This window comes from Bufo gargarizans, chromosome 2 (assembly GCF_014858855.1).
Source record: "Bufo gargarizans isolate SCDJY-AF-19 chromosome 2, ASM1485885v1, whole genome shotgun sequence".
Taxonomy (NCBI): domain Eukaryota; kingdom Metazoa; phylum Chordata; class Amphibia; order Anura; family Bufonidae; genus Bufo; species Bufo gargarizans.
Genome location: NC_058081.1, coordinates 501,443,119 through 501,469,745, shown reverse-complemented (window position 1 = coordinate 501,469,745; position 26,627 = coordinate 501,443,119). Strand labels below are relative to the sequence as shown.

Here is a 26,627-nt window from a genome sequence, read left to right as displayed (position 1 = left end):
TGGAACTATCTGTCTATTTTATGAGATAACTGGCATCTTTTGGAGACATAAATGGGGGAGGGCAGAAGTTGTGGTGCACTGGCAAACTCTTTATCATGCTTCTCCCCTTTATGCTTACCATGCCCCTGATCTGCATCTATACAGGGTAACATCCCCAGCTAAAGCTGTAGTGGCGACCGTGTCTCATGTTATCTTCATTTCATCATGCTGCTTTCTATATATAGTTTTGCTTAAAACAGGAAGTCAAACATATAAAACTCAAATCTGTACAGAAGTAGAGACGGAGTATTCTTCAAGTATTAGGGGAGAAAGCCTGAGAAAACTTGTGAGAGATCTTGTAGGACACAGAAGACTCCAGGAAGCATGTGTGCAGGACGCCGACCATACTAACCCCACAGGAGGCTCAGCATTCCCATGCACTTTCTATGTGGATGTACAATCCCCACCGGACTCTGCATTCCTGAATATCATCCAGCTGCCACCCCTCCACTTATTTCCAAAATACATCTAAACCCTGACGTCAAACTTCTGCTAAAAATCCACAGATTTTTGGAAAATTCTTACAAAGTCTAGTGGAGCTTCTACATCAGCCTCGCCTAGAGCTGGGATTATTATGGAGGCGTCCATTATAACCAACTCAAAATGTCACCTTCCCATTTCTGCTACTGTGCTGACAGATTATAGCACCTGCTGACAGGCATGGATATTCCAGGGCGTGAACTCGGATTATGATGTTTGATACTGTACCAAGTGGATATACCAAAGGATAAAAGTGAATATTTCTTGGATCACTCGATCTGGATAGAGAAGCTCACGTCTTATTACAGATCAGGAGCCATTTGTTCGGATTTTGTTACATGAACGTGGAATTTTTAGATTTTAGTCGGGGATACAGGAGATTTTGTTTCTCTGTTTATTTTTTTTATTTTTCTGTTTCTTTATTTTTTGTGTTTAGTTGATTTTTTATTTCATTCAAATTTATGTTTGCTTTAATTTAATTATTGTAAAAAATATTTTTGCACTTTATTGTTTGATACAGGGATGTGTGCGAAAGTGGTTATGTTTTTTGGGTGTTTATTATAAAATTTATTAGATAACGTTCCAGCATCGTAGGTGTCTGACATACAAAGAAGGATTTGCTGTGGTGTATTATATTATTTCTTGTTGAAGGTATCAAGCGGTTGAGTATTTTGCATTGTATTATTTTGTGTTTTACTCCTATTGAGTCAGTTAGACTGTGGCAGGAAGCCTTGTAGGCCACAACTCGGGGGCTGGAGAGCCATAGGCTTCATAGTCGTCCTCCATCTATCACTATATCTTTTGTTGCCTATTCCTAAAACAAGGTGCATGTAGTGTTGCTGTACTGCAGTCTAATATTTTCTGTTATCATCCATTTCAGACTGGCTACAGACTATCTGTATTTTTTATTTATTTTTTAAATGAGATGACTGATAGGAAAGACCAGAATATTTCCTGCCCCCCTTTATCGCTACTTTGTGTCACATATCTTCTTTGATGAGACCTTCCTGAACGGCTTAGCACCTTGAGTGAGTGCAGCTCGGGAGTTTAATTTAGGATTAAATTAGAGTGCTGCCCCTGTACAACATGCCAGCTCTAGGTTTAGTGGCTTCTTCAGGATGAGGAAAAGGTTGCCTTCTAGTAAATGGCATTTGTAGAATATGGTTTATGGGCTCTTGGTATAAATTGTGAACAGGTTCTGAAGATACTGACGTCCATTCATACTGTGTGTTCTACAGTAATTTCCTAGCCCATAAAATTGGCACCAGCTGGGTTTAAATTTAGAAACAACTTATGTAATTCATAGCATTGTAATCCGGGGGGAGCGTCGAGCTGGAACAAGGCTCATATTATACCTTCCAATGTAAACAAAGGTCAGCTGAGGATTTTCATATATTGCCTCAGTGCCGACAGTGTAACTCTCAGCAATTACATTTTTCATTTACAAGGCTGCAGTCGTATCAGCCCCCCCTTCCCACACCATCTTCTGACCCTGACAGTGCGAGGCCTGTTTAATCTGTATTTTTATACTCTTGATACTTGGTTTATTTCGACGGGAGCTGCCTAGCTTTCAAATTAAGGATACAAGTTAGGTTTTGTGCAACCTAGATAGAAGAGAGATTGTAATGAAGTAGAGCAAAGGTGAATCACATTGACTTGAAGCATTAGAAGGGTGCAAAAACTCTACAGGGAACTCTTATGAATTCAAACTTGGAACACAGGCGATTTCATGGACAATCTTTAAGTGTTTCTTACAGCTACAGTAGAAGCTTAGACGTATCGTGGCCCTCAAGCCCTAGACATCATGGAGAACTTTTTCCATCGGCATTTTAGCAAATCCCATCCAATTGAATCTGACAGGAGAATGAGTCTGGCAGCATCAAAAATCAGGCGTAAGTCAGGAGCTGGTGGACCATCTCTAGGACTTTTGGCACAGCGAAGGGTGTCTACCCAAGTAGGCAAGAAAAATGTAGACAGTCGAAGGAAATCCAGCACAGCACCTGTTAGGGTCAACCCACGGTTTGCTGTAAAGAACATTCAAAAACATACATTAAAGTCTGTGAAGATTCAGAATGTCGAAGAACTGCTTTGGGACATATGGATGGACTGTAAGTTACTTAACCAGACAAGTCAACAACCCAGTGATCAGGAGGAAGAAGATGATAATTTCACTTCTACCAGCAGCAGTTCTGAAGGTGAAGTTGGTTCCTATGGAGTCTCAAGGTGTGTAGGTGTTTTTGAGTAGGTGAATGAGCAATTTTACATATTTATTAATATATTTTTTTAGGCTAGTCAGGTGTAGCTGTTGTCTGATTTTGTAATTTAGATTTTTGTATTTTTGGCCTTCTCATAGGATTCATGGGAGCATTTGCAGGTTAATTTGCTTCAATACGTTCAACCTTAATAGGGAATCATACAGATCCACTAATGTAATGGGAATGAGATCATTTAACTGACATGTTCTGCGCTATTCCAGTTCTGATCAACCCTAACAAAAATGCAAACATTTTGGGGGGAATTTATCATGTGGGGAATATTCGTCAGTTTTGCTTGCATCTTTGTTGGTGTACCGTATGCCACATTTATCAAATGTTCCTTGCTGTTTGAGAAATGTGTCTTATCCTTAAACTTGAATTCACAGCTAAGACAATAACCCGTCAGAGGGAAGATATTTACGGGCGGTATGTGTACATCAATTTTATCACAGAGTACCACCTATTATAAAACGTAGCCTTTAATATATTTTGTATAAAAAACAACCCCACAAAAAAAAAAAATTTTTTTTTTTTAGAGAAATAGCATTAAATACGATGTGGACCGGGTGTTCCTGAGTCCTCCAAGATGCTGGAGGAGACTGTTCTTTACTATTCAGGAACCTCCTCTATGCCCTAGGATGGACCTGGAAGCAGGTGACACAGGCAGAACCATATGGTATGCCCAATATTTATGTATTGTGGCCTATTCTAGGTCCAAAAAAATTATAAATGCTTGGTACACATAGTTGTAATAGTAGATATTAAATAAATGCTAAGTACATAATAGAATGTCGTTCTTCTAGATACAAAAATAATGATGCTCAGTACATACGGTTATCATTATAGATATCTAATAAATGCTGAGTACATAGTATCATTTATGCGATAGACAATATAACTATCATCCAATATATGCCAAGTACACTGTTCGCCAGTTTAAAATACAATGATATAGGTGCCTAAGCTTTTGCAGTTGGCAACACCACGCTTTAGTCCCCTAAATCCAACGCGTTTCGCCCACAACAATAACCTGGGCTCTTCAGGGGACACCTAATACAGTGTCCCAGTAGGCATCATACATAGATAAAAATCAATTATCCCACTAATGACAATGATAGATTTGTCATTTTCAGCAGACAATTCTTCCAATAAACCACATAGCTAGTCCGACATACGGACCAAGACATGTCCCTCCACAGCAATATTGGTAAAAGAGATTACCGTAGGCTTCAGGGAAATGTGGTGCATAAATGATATTGCAAGATGTTACTAAGTTAATAGTACTTGCGTGCCCCGGAATAGATGATCAGGATGATCTCATGGGGTAACTGATGAATATGGTTACCACATTAGTCCGGCCGCATTGCCGATAGTCTGCATCGGTGCCTCACTCGATTGAAAAGGAGATCCATAAACGTAACACTTTTGTCTAGAAAAGCTACTCCAGTTTTCCTACTCCACCCTCCAACTGGAGTGACATTGCGACTTTTTATAAAAGTCTTAATGATAAATCTGTCTCTTATCTGTCTATATAAAGGTCTCTTTTACTAAGTGCAATGTAGAACTTCAAATACATTCAGTAGCAGCTGATTTCAAGTGCAGTTCTCTGACACCAGTAGGGCTGATGGAGGCAGGTAGGATGGCTGCAGTTTAGCACTTAGGTTGTACTGGCCTTGCAGTGTTGTGTGGTGATGGGTGTCTTAGCCATAGTCCCTCACCTCACAGCAGTGTCTTGAAATGCTGGGTGCAGCCGTTCACTCTGCTGTCTATCTTTGCAAGGATTTACTTAAGTCTTAGGATAAGGTTGATTTCTCTAGAGAATCTGTAGCTGAAGCATTAAGGTGTTCTTCTTTTCTACAATGTGACTGTTCTGGCAGGAAGCAGGATCAGCCCACTCCTACCATTTATCAGACATCCTTAACGATTTTCTATATGATCCAACAAAAAATACCGGTAATCAGGTTTTAGGCTGTTAGTCTTAACAGTATGGTCCACATTTGCAATACAGTATCTATCTATCTATCTATCTATCTATCTATCTATCTATCTATCTATTATCTATCTATCTATCTATTATCTATCTATTATCTATCTATTATCTATCTATTATCTATCTATCTCATATCTATCTATCTATCTATCTATCTATCTATCTATCTATCTATTATATATCTATCTAGCTCTTATCTATCTATCTCATATCTATCTATCTATCTATCTATCTATCTCCTATCTATCTATCTATCTATTTATCTATCTATCATCTATCTATCTATCTATCTATCTATCCATCTATCTATTATCTATCTATCTATCTATTATCTATCTATTATCTATCTATCTAGCTCTTATCTATCTATCTCATATCTATCTATCTATTTATCTATCTATTTTAATGATAAGTCTTAATAATAAATCTGGAGTGACGCTCATTAGCACAGCTAACTACACCTACTTTTTCACCCACATTACAAAACTGGAGTGAGTGGTGTAAAAGCAAAAAGTCGCAAAAGCCCTATTTTGCTACTTTTTGAAGCCAGGATACTAGAGTGAAGATTTTATAAATCAGGGCCTTTGTCTGTAGTTGGAAATAAGATACAAATTCAATGGATAAAGCAATGATTTTAAAAGAATGCTAAACGCTAACTATCCCAGTCTTACCCACCTCTGAGACCTGCACCTATCTTCAGAATGAGCCGCCAAAAGCACACCATTCATTTCTACGGCAGTTCGGCTATTTTTGGAAGTCCTATAGAAATGAATGGAGAGCACACAGTGAGACAGCAGGAGCTAGCTGAGCCAACACTCTACTATTTTCGGCAGTCCTGTAGAAATAAATGGAAGGCAGCTGCCAATGCGCTACTGCTTTCCACCTACTCCCGGGGTCCTGTTCTGGAGATAGGGATCTGCACCTGTCTGATATTGGTGGCATATACCACCAATGTTTCAGATGAGATAACCCCTTAAACATAATCCACCTTTTCTGCCTCACTCTGTCTGGAGCAGGAGTCCCCCACTTCTGCATTGGGACAAAAAGTTTGTTAAAGGGGTATTCCAGTTGTAACAATTTTTCTCTTGTCCACAGGAGAGGGGATGACTATCATATTAATTTGGGTCCAACTTTTAGGCCCTGTACTGACCCCACAATGAATGGAGCAGCAGATGTAAGAATGTGCACTGCTGTTCCATTCATCTCTATTGGACTTTCATAAATAGCTGCGCGCTTGTAGTCTGTTACATAACAATACATGTTTGCCAGAATTCTGGTGCTTTTACCATACAAATCTGCGGAGCTCTGCGGTGTGCTTCCTCTCCACACTGTGACTGTTCTGGAAGCTCTGTTCCTTGCCAACCATTATTATCTCACTGACAGAAACAACCAAATATTATAAAAATATACAACAATAGATAGCATAACTATTTACAACAGTAGTACCCCCAGGTCTGGGGTACTACATTTACTCTTTGCGTTTATTTCTAAGTTTAGTGTTCCTTTAAGTTCATTTATCAGACATTCTTAATGGTTTTCTATATGATCCAACCAAAAATACCGGTAATCAGGTTTTGGGCTGTTAGTCTTAACAGGTGGTCCACATTTGCAATACAGTATCTATGGACACACGCGGTATATACTGCAAAAGGAAGCAGTTTAACAAATAGTCTTAATTAAAAACCTTTTCCCAGTTTGTGTCTACATATCCACTGGAGTCTAATGTGTCCTATGGTAACCGACCATAAACAAACCCTGTAATCCTGCACTAAGGCCTACGGAAGCCGTAGAAATCACTATTCTTGTCCACAAAACGGACAAGAATAGGACATGTTATATTTTTTGTGCGGGGCTACGTAACGGAGCAACGGATGCGGACAGCACACAGAGTGTTGTCCGCTTTTTTTGCGGCCCCATTGTGGTGAATGGGTCCGCACCCGAGCCGCAAAAACTCGGACGCGGCTCGGATGCGGACCAGAACAACGGTCGTGTGCATGAGGCCTACACAGATATAAGGTAATGTGACTCCAGGATCAGACTGCAAAGGCTTTGTTTAGTCCATTACCATGGAAACACAGAGTTAGGCCTCTTTCACACTACAGTATGTTGAATTCAGTGTTTTGCGTTCCGTTTTTCACGGATCCGTTGTTCCGTTTTTTGCTTCCGTTGTGGTTCCGTTTCCGTTCCGTTGTTCCGTTCCGTTTTTCCGTATGGCAAATACAGTATACAGTAATTTCATATAAAAAATTGGGCTGGGCATAACATTTTCAATAGATGGTTCCGCAAAAAACGGAACGGAAACGGAAGACATACGGATGCATTTCCGTATGTGTTCCGTTTTTTTTGCGGACCCATTGACTTGAATGGAGCCACGGACTGTGATTTGCAGCCAAATATAGGACATGTTCTATCTTTTCAACGGAACGGAAAAACGGAAATACGGAAACGGAATGCATAAGGAACACATTCCGTTTTTTTGCGGAACCATTGAAATGAATGGTTCCGTATACGGACCGTATACGGAACGCAAAAAACGGACCGTATACGGAACGCAAAAAACTGTAGTGTGAAAGAGGCCTTAGGGTGCAAAAAATGTTTGACAATTTTGAATCAACAGAGTTGCTTATGAGTGAACTGGTAAACTTGACCTGGCCCAGTTTTTCAACTCTTACTGTTACTGAATAATTTAAGCTTTTTGACTTTTCTTAGTGTTTTTTCTGACAGGCCAGTGTTCATATGTGATGGCCTAGTTCTGGCATGTGGGTTATCACTGACGCATGACACAAAACCATGATCCCTATCTGTAAAACGGATTCTGAAATGGTCAGCAGAATAATGTGATCATTGCAGGGTGCATGTAGATTGAAGATATGACCATACCATGCACAGTGTCACCAGAGTCATTGTTTGTTTGATATTATTATGTGTGGGATTAGGTGAACGTCCACTGATCACCAATATGCTGTTTCCTCATTAGAGCAAGCTAAACGCCCTTTTATACGGGCTGTGTAATCTCCAGGTCGTTCCTCAGATGAAAGCATTGCTGGTGCAGACACCGAAATCATCCTTTCGGACAGAAAATCGTGCTTTCTAAACAGCTGCCCAGAGACAATGATTCTCTAGGAGGATGTATGACCGGAGTAGTTACATATAAATGCAGCTCTCACCTCTTCTGATGAGCAGGCAATTATCGTGAATGAATGGTATGTTCCTGATAATTGCCTACTGTGTCAGTCTGTGTAAAGGGTAAAGATATAAGTACTTATATAGACTGGTATTCTGATGGTGCAGCAATTAGCCATACAGTATATGATCCTATGACATGCCCTGATAATGGAGGACATGCAAGACATTTTCCCCATGGCTTCAATTACCTTAGGAACCTTATTCCAACAAGTTCTTCCAACAAACAATATTTGATCACTTTAAAGGGGTTTTCTGGGAAGTAAATATTGATGACCAATACATAGGATAGGTCATCAGTATCTGATCGGTAGGGGTCCAATTCTCAATACTACTGTTGGAAAGGACTATGATGCTTGGGCGAATGTGTGGCATCTTCTATGGCATGTGATGTCACATCTTTCAGTGACATCAGTCTTTTTGCAGATTAGTCCCATTCAAGTGAATGACATAGAGCTGCAGTACCAAGCACAGCTGCTATACGGTGTTTGGCTCTGTGCCTGGTATACTATGAAGAAGCCCCTTTAAACTGCTGATTGGCAGGGCTGCCAGCAGGATACAGTAGGTCATCAGTATTTAGTTCCTGGAAAAGCCTTTAAATATTTGTAGAGTTATTATTGCAGATTTTAACACTGAGAGTCAGAGTTCTCCTTGCATTCAGCTCCCATCCTCCAGTTGCCTGCATCGCCAACTTCTAAATATCCAGTGGTGCAATTTTATTACCATAGGAAGTTAGAGATTTACAGACACGTATTGCTCCACTTATCTCAATTGACCAGGCACCCAGAAGGCTGATCCTTGTTTCTCCAAAAACAGACATCAGCTGTCCTTTTACGCATCAGATTATCAAAAGCACATGTCCAGTATAATTTAGATACTTCTACTAGGGAGCTGCCACCAGTTTTTTGCCAAGGGGATGAACCCTGATACTCAGATAAGGTACAAAAATATTGGTTGTGACCAGTGGCGTACATAGAGAAGTAAGGGCCCGTAGCAAGGATCAAACCAGGCCCCCCACACAGGACAGAAGGGTTTCTGCCTAAATCCTTTTCAATAACCCTTGGGCCATTTTTCCCACTGCCTCATTTGCTAAAATTTGTTGCTTTAGAGCAGGGGTGCACAACCTGCGGCCCGGGGGCCACATGCGGCCCTTGATACCATTCTGTGCGGCCCCCAACCATCTGGTAACAGACATGTATGTCTATGTCTTGTGGCTGCTCACATGCATTTTTCATGTATTTCTCCCATTAGATGGGAGTCCTGGAAGTGTAACTAGACATTAATGGTATATAATGTGTGTTCAATATGCCATAAGTACAAAATTTCAGTTGTTAATACACCTTTAAATTTTAAGTTCGGCCCTTGTCATTGGTTCAGTCTGGCAATGTGGCCCCCAACCAGGAAACGTTGTGCACCCCTGCTTTAGAGGGTAGAGTCTTGACCAAGTTTTCACCTGCAGTAGAAGAGGAGATCATCCTACAACTGGGCCCCTCTTGCCCTGGGCTCCATAGCAGGTCCATGGTCTTCCACTATGGTAGTTCCGCCCCTGGTTTTGACCAAAATTAATGGGTTTATATGAAAACAGCTTTACTTTACAATTTCTACCATTGAGAGCTGTTTTGTCTTTGGTTGCAGGACATTTTTTCATATTTTTTTTTCTATTAAGGAAATTTTGGAATGTTTTTTAGATTATTATTTCTTAACTACTTTTTTCTATCACTGTTCCTTTTCTGGGGGACAGTTGCAACAATTTATAAAAATGTAAAAATGACCTATTTTTTTTATTTTACAGTTTAATAGTAGAACCTATTTCACATGTATTAATATTTCGGAGTTTTTTTTCATTATTCCTCTGTGTGTTTTATCCCCATAAACATTCTCGGTTGGATGGGTTCGTCTGTCTGCTCTCTTGACAGTGATCCCACTGGAGAAAACCTGGATACTGTGATGACTCATGGAGGTTAATACTAGTTCAACTGATAGAGGCAATGCTAAATGTTTCTTTGTTCTGGAACGATTTCCAAGTGATCTTATGATTTTTATTATGATGATTATAATTATTCTTATACATCATGTCTCAGTTCCTGGTAACCATATCAATAGTTTCCTGCCAGCATGTTCTATCTTCAGTTAGGTCTTTAAGCTTCTCAATAGTGTGTAAGTAAGTTCTATAATTGTCCTCTTTCATATTCTTGGTGGTTGTCCTCCCTCAATTTTTCTGAGTCTTAATGTCTTTTCCAATGAGTTGGATCTTCTCTTTGTTGTGCTCTACCTCAACTCTTCTGAGCCTGGTTGCCCTTTCCAGTGAGGTATACTTCCCCTTGGTTCTCCAGTACCTCAACTTCTTTGAGCCTGATTGCCCTTTCCAGTGAGGTATACATCCCCTTGGTTGTCCTCTACCTCAACTCTTCAGAGCCTGATTGTGTTCCCCATTTATTTAGATATTGTTCTGGTTGTCCTCTCGCTTTACTCTTCTTACAGTGCTTCCAAAATAAGATAATAATTCTGGCCCAGATCAGAGCTTTGGTTTCACTGAGTCAAGAATCTACCTGTTTGATTTATTTGCAGTCCTTGACTTTCTCAGAAGTTTACACCAACAAAAAGTTCGAAAGTATCACTGTTCCCACCGTCATCTCCAAAATGAAGGTCTACATGATCAGTTGAAGAAGATGTGACTATTTGGTTTGGAGGAATACTATTCTAGTGCAAGCAATTTGCTCATCAAATGCTCAATTATGTGGCAGTCATTTGGTTAAGATGAGTGGTCTTCTCCCTTTCCTGCCCCATGACACATTAGTAGATGCAAGGGAGTGTGGGGAAGTGTGTTATGGATGCAGGGAAGTTTGATATGGATGCATGGATAAATGTATTATACTTCAAAATATTGAATATTCTTTATTCCATCCAAAAATGATAAGAAGCCATTGGCCAACGTTTCGGTCTAACCTAGACCTTGTTCACGGCCACAATATTGGCAGCCAAGTAGTTGTAGGGAGGCTGGCACACACCATTCTCCCTACATCTACTTGGCTGCCAATATTACGTCCGTGAACAAGGTCTAGGTTAGACCAAAACATTGGCCAATGGCTTCTTATCATTTTTGGATGGAATAAAGAATCTTCACTATTTTGCAATACAACTGAGTGCCGTGGTTTACTATATCTGACTTTGAATACCATTAACCACTGAGCACCACCTTCAATGACTAGGAGTGCCGACTCTTTCTCTAAATGTATCATATAGCCCTTTGATTGGCTCTTCTGCAGTTACATCCACTAGCTTTGGCGTTATTAAGGCATCTTGGGTCCTGTTCTGGTGTAGGTGACCTTGTGAAGTTGCAAGTAATGAGCTTGTGGTTGTAATTGCAGCCAAAAGTGCTGAATTTGGAAGTACTACATTTTGACTTGAAAGGTGATGTCATTGCTGAAGGAATCTACATACAGATGTTAAATAAAGTGGGGTTGGGGTTCGGGGGGCAAGCGGATGGGTAGTGCATACGAACAGGGGTTTTGCTAATGTATAACCTCCTTTAAAGTGACTTACCTGCCTGAAATCTGGCCAAGTAGATCTCCAAAAGGAGCAGCCAAAGGGTGGCAGGGAAGTGAGGACATTGCCACACACATTCTCACAGGCATTCAATATTTTTAAATTATTCTATACACTTGTAGTCCTTGTTTATACAGTATTTTCCTATTTCGTCTGGTAGAAATTGCCACCATATTCTCTGTAACAGCAAACTTGTTACTGATAAGGTGTCTTGTATTTTGTTGCAGGAAAGCCATTTCCCGATCTGGTCTTCAGCACCTGGCTCCAGTGCACTGCCCCACCTTGACCATCTCCAATGGACCCCTAAAAGAACCTCGTACCAGCCTGGATTGGACTGTAGGTTTCTTTTATTCTATTACGGGCCTGTAATGTAAAGCATATTGGGGACCTGTTGTTTGTTTCTTGGCAGTAGTGTTAAAGAAGCTCTGTCAGCATGATCAACCCTGTTAAACCAGGCATACTGCGTCACAGGGCTCATCATGCTGATTACAATGATACCGTTCTTTTGCCTGTATGCGAAACAGCTGCAGAGACATCTCTGTTTTTATTCATATGCAAATGAGCCCGTTGGAGCACCAGGGGGCTATAGCATTACCACATAGAGAAGATTGGTTTTGGTATTACAGTTTGTGTCTGTGAATAAAGCAGTAACATGTATATTAGCTTTCTAGGCCTATCTCAATGTGGTAAGGATACAGTAAGTAGTGTATATGATATGTTAGGACACAGCTCTGCCCTCAGCATGCTGATGTCTAACCCTGTCAATCAAGGGGAGGGGAGAGTATGCGGAGCACAGGGGGTGTTACAAAACAGTGCTCCAAGGATTCAGCCCCACTCCTGGTGCTCCAACTTGCTCATTTGTATATGAATAAAAATGGGATATCTCTGCAGCTGTTTAAAAGGACTGTAGAAGATCATAAAAATATAGCTACGTTCTTCCAGAAACAGCACCATACTTAACTGTGGGTTGTGCATGGTATTGCAGCTCGGCTCCGTTGAGTCGGGCTGCAGTGCCATTTATAACCTGTGGTCAGGCGTAATGCTGTTCTTAGAAGAAAGCATCACATACTGTAGATGGTGGCTGCCACATCAAGGTGGAGACTGAATCTCCAACATACAATTTTGCCCCTAAAGCAAAGTAATGCCCACTTTATATGTTACCCACAATTTAGTGATTGGTGTATATACAGTGATAAACGATACATTATAATTTGTATTAAACTCACTAAAAGCTAAAGGGTTAAAAAAAAACAACAACATATGTTGTGATTATCAGCAATATAATTCACTGTACCCCTTGCCAGCTGCCAACGCAAATAGCAATGTAATTTATGAATGGAGAAGTGGCTACACATATGTGCAGCTCTCCACTGCTTTGCAATGCACGCAAACATCCTCTTCTCCATTCCTTCTCCTTTATGTGTATGGCAGCCCTACTGGGCTGGATGGGGGTTGGGACTCCCATTAATTGCATAAGGCCTCATGCACACGACAGTTTATTTTCACGGTCCGCAAAAACGGGGTCCGTGGGTCCGTGATCCGTGACCGTTTTTTCGTCCGTGGGTCTTCCTTGATTTTTGGAGGATCCACGGACATGAAAAAAAAGTCGTTTTGGTGTCCGCCTGGCCGTGCGGAGCCAAACGGATCCGTCCTGAATTACAATGCAAGTCAATGGGGACAGATCCGTTTGACGTTGACACAATATGGTGCAATTGCAAACGGATCCGTCCCCATTGACTTTCAATGTAAAGTCTGGAGTCCCTTTACTTTCACACTTGCGTTCATATAATGCAGACGGTGGCTCCGTTCAGTGCGGATCCGTCTGCATTATATTGTTAAAACATTTCTAAAAGTGTGAAAGTAGCCTCAGACGGATCCGTCCAGACTTTACATTGAAAGTCAATGGGGGACGGATCCGTTTGAAAATTGAGCCACAGTGTGTCATCTTCAAACGGATCCGTCCCCATTGACTTACATTATAAGTCTGGACGGATCCGCTTGCCTCCGCACGGCCAGGCGGACACCCGAACATAACTTGAAGCGTCCCCATCACCATGGGAACGCCTCTATGTTAGACTATACTGTCGGATATGAGCTACTTCGTGAAACTCAGATCCGAAAGTATATTCTAACACAGAGGCGTTCCCATGGTGATGGGGACGCTTCTAGTTAGAATACACTACAAACTTTGTACAAGACCGCCCCCTGCTGCCTGGCAGCACCCGATCTCTTACAGGGGGATATGATAGCACAATTAACCCCTTCAGGTGCGGCACCTAAAGGGGTTAATTGTACTATCATATTCCCCTGTAAGAGATCAGGGCTGCCAGGCAGCAGGGGGCAGACCCCCCCCCCTCCCCAGTTTGAATATCGTTGGTGGCACAGTGTGCGCCCCCCATCGGGCCCCCCCCTTCCTCCCTCTAATGTTAGAAATCGTTGGTGGCACAGTGTGCGCCCACCATCGCCCCCCCTCCCTCCCTCTATTGTAATAAATCGTTGGTGGCACAGTGTGCCACCAACGATTTATTACAATAGAGGGAGGGAGGGGGGGCGATGGTGGGCGCACACTGTGCCACCAATGATTTATTACAATAGAAGGAGGGAGGGGGGGGGCGATGGTGGGCGCACACTGTGCCACCAACGATTTCTAACATTAGAGGGAGGAAGGGGGGGCCCGATGGGGGGCGCACACTGTGCCACCAACGATATTCAAACTGGGGAGGGGGGGTCTGCCCCCTGCTGCCTGGCAGCCCTGATCTCTTACAGGGGAATATGATAGTACAATTAACCCCTTTAGGTGCCGCACCTGAAGGGGTTAATTGTGCTATCATATCCCCCTGTAAGAGATCGGGTGCTGCCAGGCAGCAGGGGGCAGTCTTGTACAAAGTTTGTAGTGTATTCTAACTAGAAGCGTCCCCATCACCATGGGAACGCTTCTGTGTTAGAATATACTGTCGGATATGAGTTTTCACAAAGTGAAAACTTAGATCTGAAAAAGCTTTTATGCAGACGGATCTTCGGATCCGTCTGTATGAAAGCAACCTACGGCCACGGATCACGGACACGGATGCCAATCTTGTGTGCATCCGTGTTCTTTCACGGACCCATTGACTTGAATGGGTCCGTGAACCGTTGTCCGTCAAAAAAATAGGACAGGTCATATTTTTTTGACGGACAGGATACACGGATCACGGCCTCGGCTGCAAAACGGTGCATTTTCCGATTTATCCACGGACCCATTGAAAGTCAATGGGTCCGCGAAAAAAAACGGAAAACGGCACAACGGCCACGGATGCACACAACGGTCGTGTGCATGAGGCCTTAGTCAGCGGCACAGATGCAGGATATGCCAGAAATGTCTGCATTGGGAATACCCTTTTAAGTATTTTTTTCCTTTATTGTGCTTGTTATGAACATTCTATCCTCTAGTAAGCAACAATGAGCATCTTGTGCCAAACGTTAAAGGCTATGGACACCTTCAGGGCAAGTTTTGTTATGATTGCAGTTTACTTATTTTGGGCTAAAAATATTTTTTAGAATTAGTATTTATTAAAAATTTTCAGTAGTTTTTGTGCTACATGCAATCTTTTTGCAGACTATCCTTCCTAAGTTACCTCAACTGTTGACTCATGTGAAGCCTTATCTCTGATCTCCTGACCTCATATATGCTCATTTAAGGCTACTTTCACACTAATGTTTTGGCTTTCCGTTTGTGAGATCCGTTCAGGGCTCTTAAAAGCGGTCCAAAAATTGATCAGATTTGCCCTAATGCATTCTGAATGGAAAAGGATCCGCTCAGAATGCATCAGTTTGCCTCCGATCGGTCACAATTCCGCTCTGGAGGCGGACAGCAAAACGCTACCTGCAGCGTTTTGCTGTCCGTCCTGGGATGCGTAGCAAGACTGATCCGTCCTGACACACAATGTAAGTCAATGGAGACGGATCCGTTTTCTCTGGCACAATAGAAAATGGATCCGTCCCTCATTGACTTTCAATGGTGTTCAAGACAGATCCGTCATGGCTATAGAAGACATAATACAACCGGATCCATTCATGACGGATGCATGCGGTTATATTATTGTAACGGAAGCGTTTTTGCAGATCCATGTCGGATCCACAAAAAACGCTAGTGTGAAAGTAGCCTAAGGCCTCGTGCACACAACCGTTGTTTTGGTCCGCATCCGAGCCGCAGTTTTTGTGGCTCGGATGCGGACCCATCCACTTCAGTGGGGCCGCAAAAGATGCGGACAGCACTCCATGTGCTGTCCACATCCGTTGCTCCATTCCGTGGTCCGCAAAAAAAATATAACCTGTCCTATTCTTGTCCGTTTTGTGGACAAGAATAGGCAGTTATATCAATGGCTGTCCATGCCGTTCCGCAAATTGCGGAACGCACACGAACGCCATCCGTGTTTTGCGGATCCGCAATTTGCGGACCGCAAAACACACAACGGTCGTGTGCATGAGGCCTAAGTCATATTCTTATCAGCTTGATAAGAGTTTAGCTTTAATGAGTGTTTATGAGGAGATCAGAGATAAGCCTTCAGCTGATGGAACTCCGGAGGGATAGATAGCAAATAGACAGATTTTTAACTGCATGTGTCGAAAAAATTGCCGATTTTTTTTTTTTTTATAAAGACCAATTGAAAAAGTGATTTTTAGCCCTAAATGAGTAAAATTGAATCATAAAAAAATTGCCTCGAAGGTGTCCATAGCCTTTAAGAAATGGAGAATCTAAGATATGAACAACTGGTTATTTGCCCCGCAGGAGAACGCAGTGAACGGGGAGCACATTTGGCAAGAGACTAATGTATCAGGAGACCTGTGTTATCTGGGGGAAGAGAACTGCCAAGTCAAGTTTTCCGTGAGTACCATGAGATTCACTGAAACAATGTTTTCCATCAAGCAATCAGATAGTAGCCTTCTTAAAGGGGTAGTCGAGGATTGAAAAAAAGGGTCACCATTCTTTTCCAGAAACATTTGCTTGAATGTGCTTGCGTTGCAATTTCGGAAAAAAGCACTCAACAGGTTTACGTGTTTTCATGTTGATTTTTGGGGTGCGCCAATAGGAGGCCACAATGAATTTTACGTCCATGGGTATATAAGGTCATGTGAAACAACTGCTCACCTTGGGGTGTTGCACATATCTGCTGATGCTTATCTTGGGTGCCAAGCTGCAGTCCGTTAAAGGGGTTGTCCAGGATTAGAAAAACATGGCTGTTTTCTTCCAAAAACAGCATCACCCCTGTCCATGGCTTGTGTCCAATATTGCAGCTCAGCAGAAGTGGAAGGGGCTGAGCTGTCATACCCCATGCAACCCGTGGACAGACGTGGTGCTGTTTTTGGAAGAAAGCAGACATCTTTTTCTAGTCCTGGACTTCCCCTTTAAAACGTTTAGAGTGAGCAGCTGCTGATACCTGTATAGGTTAGACTTGGAAAAGCATGAAGCCTATTGAAGTCAAACTTCAGAAGTAGCTATGCCTCATGGGATGTCAGACCGTCCCGATATACATTGCCACTTTCATTTCAAATCTTACCCGGATTTTTTCTCATATTTCTATTGAAATTCCCAATTGAATAATCCTCCCTAAATGAAGCAAACAGGTTGAGCCATTTTTGTTTCCTAACCTGCTGGGATCTGTATTTGCTCAATATTCATTAATTAAACTCAATATGTATTTTCCAGTGCTGCCCAAGGCCCGCTAACCCCAGCCTGACCCCGTCTCTGTTTATTCTGCATCCGCCACAAAGCCCTATTGGTTTAATTGAAGTTTGTAATCCGTTATCTCTGCTCATCCCCTGCAGTAAGTGTGCCGAGTGATTAGCCCCCAATACTGAACTGCAGATTTTTAGGCTGTTGCCATAGCAACTTGGGTTGCCATGGAAAAGAATTAATGTGTATGAGTTCGGTCGGCTCCCGTAGGGATGGGCTGCCATGTTGTGTTATGTGTCTGTGGACAGCACGGCTGAGGCAGAGGGATTTGGAGGGGAGTAATCTTAACTGTTCTCATCCACCATTGGCCCCAGGGGGACAAGAAAGTCACCAAATATTTTCTTCTTCAGTATTTTTTATTATTATTTAACTTTTTTATCTTGATCTCACCATTCCATGCACACTGCAGCACCCCGTCTCATATGATCCAAGCTTCAGTAGTATATGGCTAAATGTATGTTCACAATCTGTATGTGTCCACTTCCGCCAAGTGTACCAGATCCAGCAAGTCCCACAGGGACTAAATAGGAATGGGAATTGTAGGTCCTGTTTATCTGACACCTAAGAAAAACGGCTCAAAAATATACATAAGTGCTATGCATAGACCACTAGAAATCACCACACCAATTAAAGGGAACCTGTCACTGGGATTTGGGGTATAGAGCTGAGGACATGGGTTACTAGATGGCCGCTAGCACATCCGCAATACCCAGTCCCCATAGCTCTGTGTGCTTTTATTGTGTGGAAAAAACTATTTGATGCATATGCAAATTAACCTGAGATGAGTCCTGTCCCTGAGCTATGGGGACTGGATATTGCGGATGTGCTAGCGGCCATCTAGCAACCCATGTCCTCAGCTCTATACACAAAATCCCGGTGACAGGTTCCCTTTAAATTAGCACAGCACAAATAGTAAATATTCAGATTTATTTCCACAACTTAGTAAATTACATATAAAAACAGTGGATAAAATACACAGGAACAGGAAGAACCATATATCTGGGTAACATGCACAGTAGATTAAAAAAAAGTCCACACACCCCTGTTAAAATGTCTGTTTTCTGTGTGAGACAAAGATAAATCATTTCAGAACTTTTTCCACCTTGAATGTGACCTATAAACTGTACAACTCAATTGAAAAACAAACTGAAATCTTTTAGGTGGAGGGAAGAAAACAAAACAAAGTAAAATAATGTGGTTGCATAAGTGTGCACACCCTCTTATAACTGGGGACGTAGCTGTGTTCAGAATTAAGCAATCACATTCAAAATCATGTTAAAAAGGAGTCAGCATTTACCTGCCATCATTTAACCCCTTAGTGACCACCCATACGTGTTTTTACGGCGGTCAGTGCCGATCAGAAGTGCCGATCCGGGCTGTTTAACCCTTTACATGCCGGGCACAATGGCGCCCGCTGCATGTAAAGTGGTGACAGAGGGAGCGGACTCCCTCTGTCTCCCATCAGCACCCCGAAAATGCGATCGCGGGGTGCTGATGTGTTTGGAAGCTTACCTTGCTTCCGTTCAGGGCCCTGAGCCTGTCTTCCGTTATCTCCAGCAGGCTGTGCCTCTCTGGCGCAGCCTGCTGGTCAATGTTTGAAATGCATCGCTATTGAAATGTAATGCTTTATAGAGATAATGCATTACATTTTAAAAGCAATCAAAATACTGTATATTATAGTCCCCTTGTGGGACTTTTAAGTAGTAAAAAAAATAGAAAAAAAATACACATTTATTTAAAAAAAAATCCATAAAATAAAAAACGATGCTTTTTTTCCATTGAAAATACGCTTTTCAATGAAAAAAATTGCAAAAAGAAAATATCCCCCATATGTTTGGTATTGCTGCGTCCGTAACGACCCGGACTACATAAATATTACATAAATTATCCCCTATGGTGCACTAAACTAATTGCTGTGATCAGATTAAGGCCCCTTTCACACCAGGCAGTGCGTCTCGGCCTGATTCTGTCCAGAATGCACTGCACCGCATTGCGGCCGGCTAACTATATTGTGGGGCAGGAGGGGGCGTAGTGGCCTGTTGAAGTGATTGGCACCATAACCATGTCCAACGGCTGCAATGCGATCGGCTGCACAGGATCGCAAGGCATATTTTGCCTGCGGTCCAGTCCAAACAAAATGCTGCAAGCAGCATTTTGACCGAACCTCAGGTATAATTGTGCCTTGCGATCCCGTGCATCCGATCGCCTGTGGCTGTGGCTACGGTGCCATTCACTACAATGGATCGTCACGCCACCTCCTGCCCCACAACATAGTGAGCCGGCCGCAATGTAGTGCATTCTGGACAGAATCATCTGGTGTGAACGAGGACTAAACTTAGTCATTTCACACCACAAAGACTGGAACACAAGCCAGCCACCTCCCTGCATAAGGAAGCGTGGCGGTGCATTAAAAAAGGGCAAACAGCATGTGGCGCTGCACAGCTAGATTTCATTGAATAACTCAGTAGCTGTACTCAATTTTTAATTACATGTGCAGTGGCCGGATACGGATGGATAAAATAACCTGAATTTGTTTGTGACGCCAATTGCAGCATGCGCAGGGTACTATCCCAGGGCGCTTCCAAGATTTTATTACGAACGTCCCAGATTAGGAATGCCAGAGTGGTGTAATGGCCTATAATGTCTCTATAGCTTGATGTTAGTTGTGTCACGGTGTCTCCTACCTGGGTACGGCCGGACTCCTGGCTCACTTGCAATAAATTTGAGTGTAGTGATAGTAGGAGTAATAGAGGAACTTAGCAGAATAATTGAGATCCAGAACTTTAGATGAAGTTCAAACGTTTCTTTACTTGAGGTAACTTGCATCCAAACAGTATACAGCTTTGGTCTCTTGGTCCCAGCAATCATTGGCAGGAATGAGTACTTCTGCTTTAAATGTGGAGCTTGCAGGATAAAACGTCTGCTTGGTAGCTCTGTAACTGGGGCAGGATTAGCTTCTGCACTTATCTGTAACTTCTGCTGTGTGGGGATAGACTATCTGAGATGGAATTGGCTTCTCCTAGGCACTGGACTTATCTCACAGATGGATTCTCAGGGAATGCTTTCATCCTGGAACTCTGGAGGTTGTCTGTAGTTTCTGCTTTTCTCATCCAGCTGAGCTGAAGGTGCTCAGACTGGGAATATGGCCAAGTCTCAGCCGAGACCAGGTCATTGCTGTCTTCCCTATGCAGGGGAGCTCCACACACACACACACACACACACACACACCATACCCCTAGCAGGGGGTGGGCTACACTCTCTAACTTCCTTCTACACCCATGCTGCAGAATGTGGGACCAGCCCACTTTTCCACATAGGGGGAGTCAAGCTGGAGTAATCCATTCCAGCTCAGATACACTAAACTGTAGCTTGTACCTACTAATGTGTCGCTGCCACCTACTGGTAACCAGGCTAATTACATGAACAATTTCATTTAAAGGGTTTCTACCACTTTGATTTCACATAATTAGGTGTCAGACACTAGCGATCCGCTAGTGTCTGCTCTGCCAAACTATCCTGCTATAATAGCTTTTGGGGCAGCCGTTTACCTAAAAAAAGAACTTATATTAATATGCTAATGACCCTTTAGGTGCTATGGGGGCGTCATTAGCACCTAGAGGATCGGTCTACCTTCACAAGATGCCGCCGCCCAGCGCGTCCCTCCAGCCCGCCCATCTCCTCCAGAATGCGGGCTGGAGGCGCAGTGGAGATGTCTGAGCAGGGAAGCGGTCGGACATTCACTGCGCATGCGCCAAATTCAGCCGCGCACGGCGCATGCGCGTGAAGTGTCCGTTTGATCGCATTCCGGAGGAGATGGGCGGGCTGGAGGGACGCGCTGGGCGGCGGCATCTTGTGAAGGTAGACCGATCCTCTAGGTGCTAATGACTCCCCCATAGCACCTAGAGGGTCATTAGCATATCAATATACAGTCATGTGAAAAAATTAGGACACCCTTTGAAAGCATGTGGTTTTTTGTAACATTTTTAATAAAAGGTTATTTCATCTCCGTTTCAACAATACAGAGAGATTAAAGTAATCCAACTAAACAAAGAAAACTGAAGAAAAGTCTTTTCAAGATCTTCTGTAAATGTCATTCTCCAAAAATGCCTATTCTAACTGAGGAAAAAGATAGGACACCCTCACATGTATTCCCTCTTAAATTGGCTCAGATCTCACACAGGTATATCACACCAGGTGCACATAATTAGTAGATCGTTACTCTGCATGTTGAATGAGGCTTGCCCTATTTAAACCTCAGACATTTAGTTTGGTGTGCTCCTGACTGTTGAAGTGAGAGTGAGCACCATGGTGAGAGCAAAAGAGCTGTCAGAGGACTTCAGAAAAAAAGATTGTAGCAGCCTATGAGTCTGGGAAGGGATTTAAAAAGATCTCAAAAGATTTTGAAATCAGCCATTCCACTGTCCGGAAGATAGTCTACAAGTGGAGGGCTTTCAAAACAACTGCCAACATGCCCAGGACTGGTCGCCCCAGCAAGTTCACCCCAAGAGCAGACCGCAAGATGCTAAAAGAGGTCTCCAAAAACCCTAAAGTGTCATCTCGAGAACTACAGCAGGCTCTGGCTACTGTTGATGTAGAAGTACATGCCTCTACAATCAGAAAGAGACTGTACAAGTTTAACTTGCATGGGAGGTGTGCAAGGAGGAAACCTTTGCTTTCCAAGAGAAACATCGAGGCCAGACTGACATTTGCCAGAGATAAAGTTGACAAAGACCAGGACTTCTGGAATAATGTTCTTTGGACAGATGAGTCCAAAATTGAATTATTTGGACACAACAGCAGAGGACATGTTTGGCGTAAACCAAACACAGCATTCCAAGAAAAGAACCTCATACCAACTGTGAAGCATGGAGGTGGAAGTGTCATGGTTTGGGGCTGCTTTGCTGCAGCAGGACCTGGTCAGCTCACCATCATAGAATCCACGATGAATTCTACTGTGTATCAGAAGGTGCTTGAAGAACATGTGAGACCATCAGTTAGAAAATTAAAGCTGAAGCGGAACTAGACCATGCAACATGACAATGACCCAAAACATACTAGTAAATCAACCAAAGATTGGCTGAAAAAGAAGAAATGGAGAGTCCTGGAATGGCCAAGTCAAAGTCCAGATTTGAATCCCATTGAGATGCTGTGGGGTGACTTGAAAAGGGCTGTACGTGCAAGAAACCCCTCAAACATCTCACAGCTGAAAAAGTTCTGCATTGAGGAGTGGGGTAAAATTTCCTCAGACCGATGTCGAAGACTGGTAGATGGCTACAAGAACCGTCTCACTGCAGTTATTTCAGCCAAAGAAGGTAACACTCGCTATTAGGGGCAAGGGTGTCCTATCTTTTTCCTCAGTTAGAATAGGCATTTTTGTAGAATGACATTTACAGAAGATCTTGAAAAGACTTTTCTTCAGTTTTCTTTGTTTAGTTGGATTACTTTAATCTCTCTGTATTGTTGAAACGGAGATGAAATAACCTTTTATTAAAAATGTTACAAAAAACCACATGCTTTCAAAGGGTGTCCTAATTTTTTCACATGACTGTAAGTTCTTTTTTAAGGTAAACGGCTGCCCCAAAATCTATTATAGCAGGATTGTTTGGCAGAGCAGACACTAGCAGATCGCTAGTGTCTGACACCTAATTATGTGAAATCAAAGTGGTAGAAACCCTTTAACATGGTTTTGCATGCACATTTGTGGAAGACATAATGTAAATTATATCTGATGACAGTATAAAGGCTCTTAGAAGATGGTAGCGGGATAGAGGCATGTAGTAACACGACTCTGGGGTGTTACACATGCAATTACAAAAGTATTCAGATTCAGGTGCTGGTTTGAACAATGCAGAATATTTTTCATAGGACAACCCCTTTAACACTATGTGGGCACTCTGTAGTGCTGAATGGGGGCTGTTTGACAATAAGTCGCAAACGATACTATGTGGGCACTACACGTCTGTGTGGGCAAAGTAAAATGTTCTCTGGAAGCTGTATTTCTCTATGTGGGTAAAGTTTCATCTGTGCACTGTATGACACTAACTACCCTGGGCACTGCATGGCAGGATGGTGTATGAAATCTGTGGTCCTGAGTAAGGATTCTAATGTTTTAATTCAAAATGCGTAGATAAAAGTGTTTTTTTCTATGGGAGTTTTTATCGCTTGTTTAATAAAGACCATCATTTTTATTGGGAAGCTGGAATTTGTTCCTCTTTTTTGGATTTACCTTTGGTGCTCTGTTCCAAGCACCTCCGTGCCTTCCACATAATGAGCAGGTGAGCGCTGTGCCGATATTGTATATTGTGTATGAAATCTGTGCATTATTTATCTGGGTACCATAAAGCACTGTCAGGACCCTTGGCAGTATATATTGTATGTAATTATATTGTATTATGTATACCGCCATATATATTAGTAGTCAGAAAGATGATCCTTGCTGTCTACTCTCAGAAACTTTAGGATTGAACAGGCTTTTTGACCATGTGGGGTATTTCACGTTCTCTGGTCTTTTGGTGCGCAGACTGAACCCTCTGACCAAGGCATCAGTAAGGAATGTAAAGTAGGTTCCTTATGCTGAAGTCCAATGAGTAGAGTTTTGAGTGGACTATAATGTCCACGTGTAGACCTCAATCCTCACACTATACACCCGGTCACCTTCTGTCTACCTTTTTTTGTTTCACTAGAAATCAGCCGTACGGAGAAAGTGCGCAGCATGTAAAATTGTGGTTCACGTCGCTTGTATGGATCAGCTAGAGAAGGTAGGTTGGCACCATCTGCTGGCTGGCGATATCATCACCTCTGAACTTCTCCAAGTAGAATTTATGATTAGAAGGGAGTGGGTGGTATCTGGCCTTAAAACCTACTGGAAATTACTTGTTTTACATTAATGAACGAGAATAAAATGTTTCATCCAATTATTATTTTCTACAAAGTTTATGCAGTGACTTGCATTATTGATGTGGCTTATTTACCTAACGTAAATGCCTTTTTTTCTACGGAAAATCAGATTAATTTTAGGTGTAAACCAACATTTCGTGATGTGACCTCTCGAGCTCCAAGAGAGGTAAGTGTGCTTGCAGTCTGCATAACCCAGGTGAAGGTGAGGAAATGTCCATAAACTTTCCCGGAATATCTGCCTTAGGTTCCTTCACTCACGCTATTTGTTCTGTGTTTTTAACTGCTATAAAAAAAATTAAAAAATACCATGAATTTCATGTGTTTTTTTTTTTTTAATAGCATTTCCTAGTGCTTTTAGTGGTGATTTTTATTTTATTTGATGTTTTTCCAGAACTATAGAGAAGCCAATGGGAAAAATGCCACAAAAATGTTATACCCAGAGCATGCTGGATTGTGAAAAAAATAAAATACCACAAACCACAAATATGCCAAAAACAAAAAAACAGTTTATGTAGATGTTTCAGTAGTTTCCCAGAGCCTTTAAAATGACTTCTAGTCCCTCTGATCATTAAAAAAAAACATTAAAATGTAGAAAAAAAAATCCTTTGCAAAAAATACAGCAACACACCCTACTGCAAAAACAAACCCTCATGCAGCTTTACCAACAGAAGAATAAAAGGTTATGTGTCGCAGAATTCAGCAACACAAGGCAATTTTTTTATTTAGTACTAAAGCATAGCTATATACATTTGGTACCTCCATAATTGTGTTTACTTGTAGACTAAAGCTAATATGTCGTTTTTACCTCACACTGGATGCTGTAAAAACAGCAGAAATAAGTTTTTTTTCTTATTCCACACCACAAATCATTTTTAAAAAGTTTATCAATACATTATGTGAAACATTAAATGGTGGCCATCTCTTGCCATCAGGTTGTGGTGAAAAGAGGTAGGGAGCTTATGGCATACTGTTTTAAAGGGGTTGGCCCAACTGATACATTGGGGGCATATCGGTAGGATATGTCCCCAATGTCTGATAGTTGTGGGTCTTACCTCTGGGACCCACACATGTCACTAGAACATTTGGCTATTTTCAGCAGTCCCATAGAAATGAATGGAGGGCAGCTACACAGTCTGCTCTCCTTCACTTTGCGGCATCTGTTCTAGAGATAGGTGCGAGTCCCAGAGGTGGGACCCGCACCTATCAGACATTGGGGGCATATCATAGCAATATGCCCTCAATGTATGATATTTGCCAACCCCTTTAAGCTTCTAAGCTCCCTCTAGTGGTGACTGTAGGCAGGCAGTATGTTATCTTCTAATGGAGTTCTCTAAGTAGATCTTCTAATGGAGTTTCACTGTATATATATATATATATATATATATACTGTATATACACTAAACAAAAATATAAACACAACACTTTCGGTTTTGCTCCCATTTTGCATGAGCTGAACTTAAAGATCTGAAACATTTTCTACATACACAAAAGACCCATTACTCTCAAATATTGTTCACAAATCTGTCTAAATCTGTATTAGTGAGCACTTCTCCTTTGCCGAGATAATCCATCCCACCTCACAGGTGTGGCATATCAAGGTGTTGATTAGACAGCATCAATATTGCACAGGTGTGCCTTACACTGCCCACAATAAAGGCCCCTCTGAAATGTGCAGTTTGATCACACAGCACAATGCCACAAATGTGGCAACATTTGATGGAGCATGCAATTGGCATGCTGACTGCAGGAATGTCTACCAGAGTTGTTAAGTTAATGTTCATTTCTCTACCATAAGCCGTCTCCAAAGGTGTTTCAGAGAATTTGTCAGTGCATCCAACCGGCCTCACAATCGCAGACCACGTGTAACCACAGCAGCCCAGGACATCCACATCCAGCATGTTCACCTCTATGATGGTCTGAGACCAGCCATCCGGACAGCTGCAGCAACAATCGGTTTGCATAACCAAAGAATTTCTGCACAAACTGTCATAAACCGTCTCAGAGAAGCTCATCTGCATGCTCGTCGTCCTCATCGGGGTCTGGACCTGACTGCAGTTCGTCGTCGTAACCGACTTGAGTGGGCAAATGCTCACATTCAATGGCGTCTGGCACGTTGGAGAAGCGTTCTGTTCACGGATGAGTCCTGGTTTTCACTGTTCAGGGCAGATGGCAGACAGCGTGTGTGGCGTTGTGTGGGTGAGCGGTTTGCTGACGTCAATGTTGTGGGGTTATGGTATGGTCAGACATATGTTATGGACAACGAACACAGGTGCATTTTATTGATGGCATTTTGATGTGATGAGATCCTGAGGTCCATTGTTGTGCCACTCATCCACAACCATCATCTCATGTTGCAGCATGATAATGCACGGCCCCATATTGCAAGGATCTGTACTCAATTCCTGGAAGCTGAACACAGCATGGCCAGCATACTCACCGGACATATCACCCATTGAGCGTGTTTGGGATGCTCTGGATCGGCGTATATGACAGCGTGTTCCAGTTCCTGCCAATATTCTGTGAC

The 26,627-nt window shown here is 42.3% G+C and overlaps 1 protein-coding gene across 5 annotated transcripts in view; it reads left to right on the top strand.

Annotated features, from left to right (window-relative positions):
• The first annotated feature begins 324 nt into the window (after positions 1-324).
• The window catches only part of DGKI (diacylglycerol kinase iota), a 249,688-nt gene continuing 223,385 nt past the window's right edge, over positions 325-26,627 (top strand). For all 5 annotated transcript variants that reach the window (XM_044281241.1, XM_044281242.1, XM_044281240.1 and 2 more), the window contains exons 1-5: positions 325-2,742; positions 11,721-11,829; positions 16,262-16,357; positions 23,890-23,964; positions 24,213-24,269. In XM_044281241.1, coding sequence (XP_044137176.1) covers positions 2,324-2,742; positions 11,721-11,829; positions 16,262-16,357; positions 23,890-23,964; positions 24,213-24,269 — 756 coding nt within the window. In that variant the 5' untranslated portion in view covers positions 325-2,323. The remainder of the gene's footprint in view (positions 2,743-11,720; positions 11,830-16,261; positions 16,358-23,889; positions 23,965-24,212; positions 24,270-26,627) is intronic.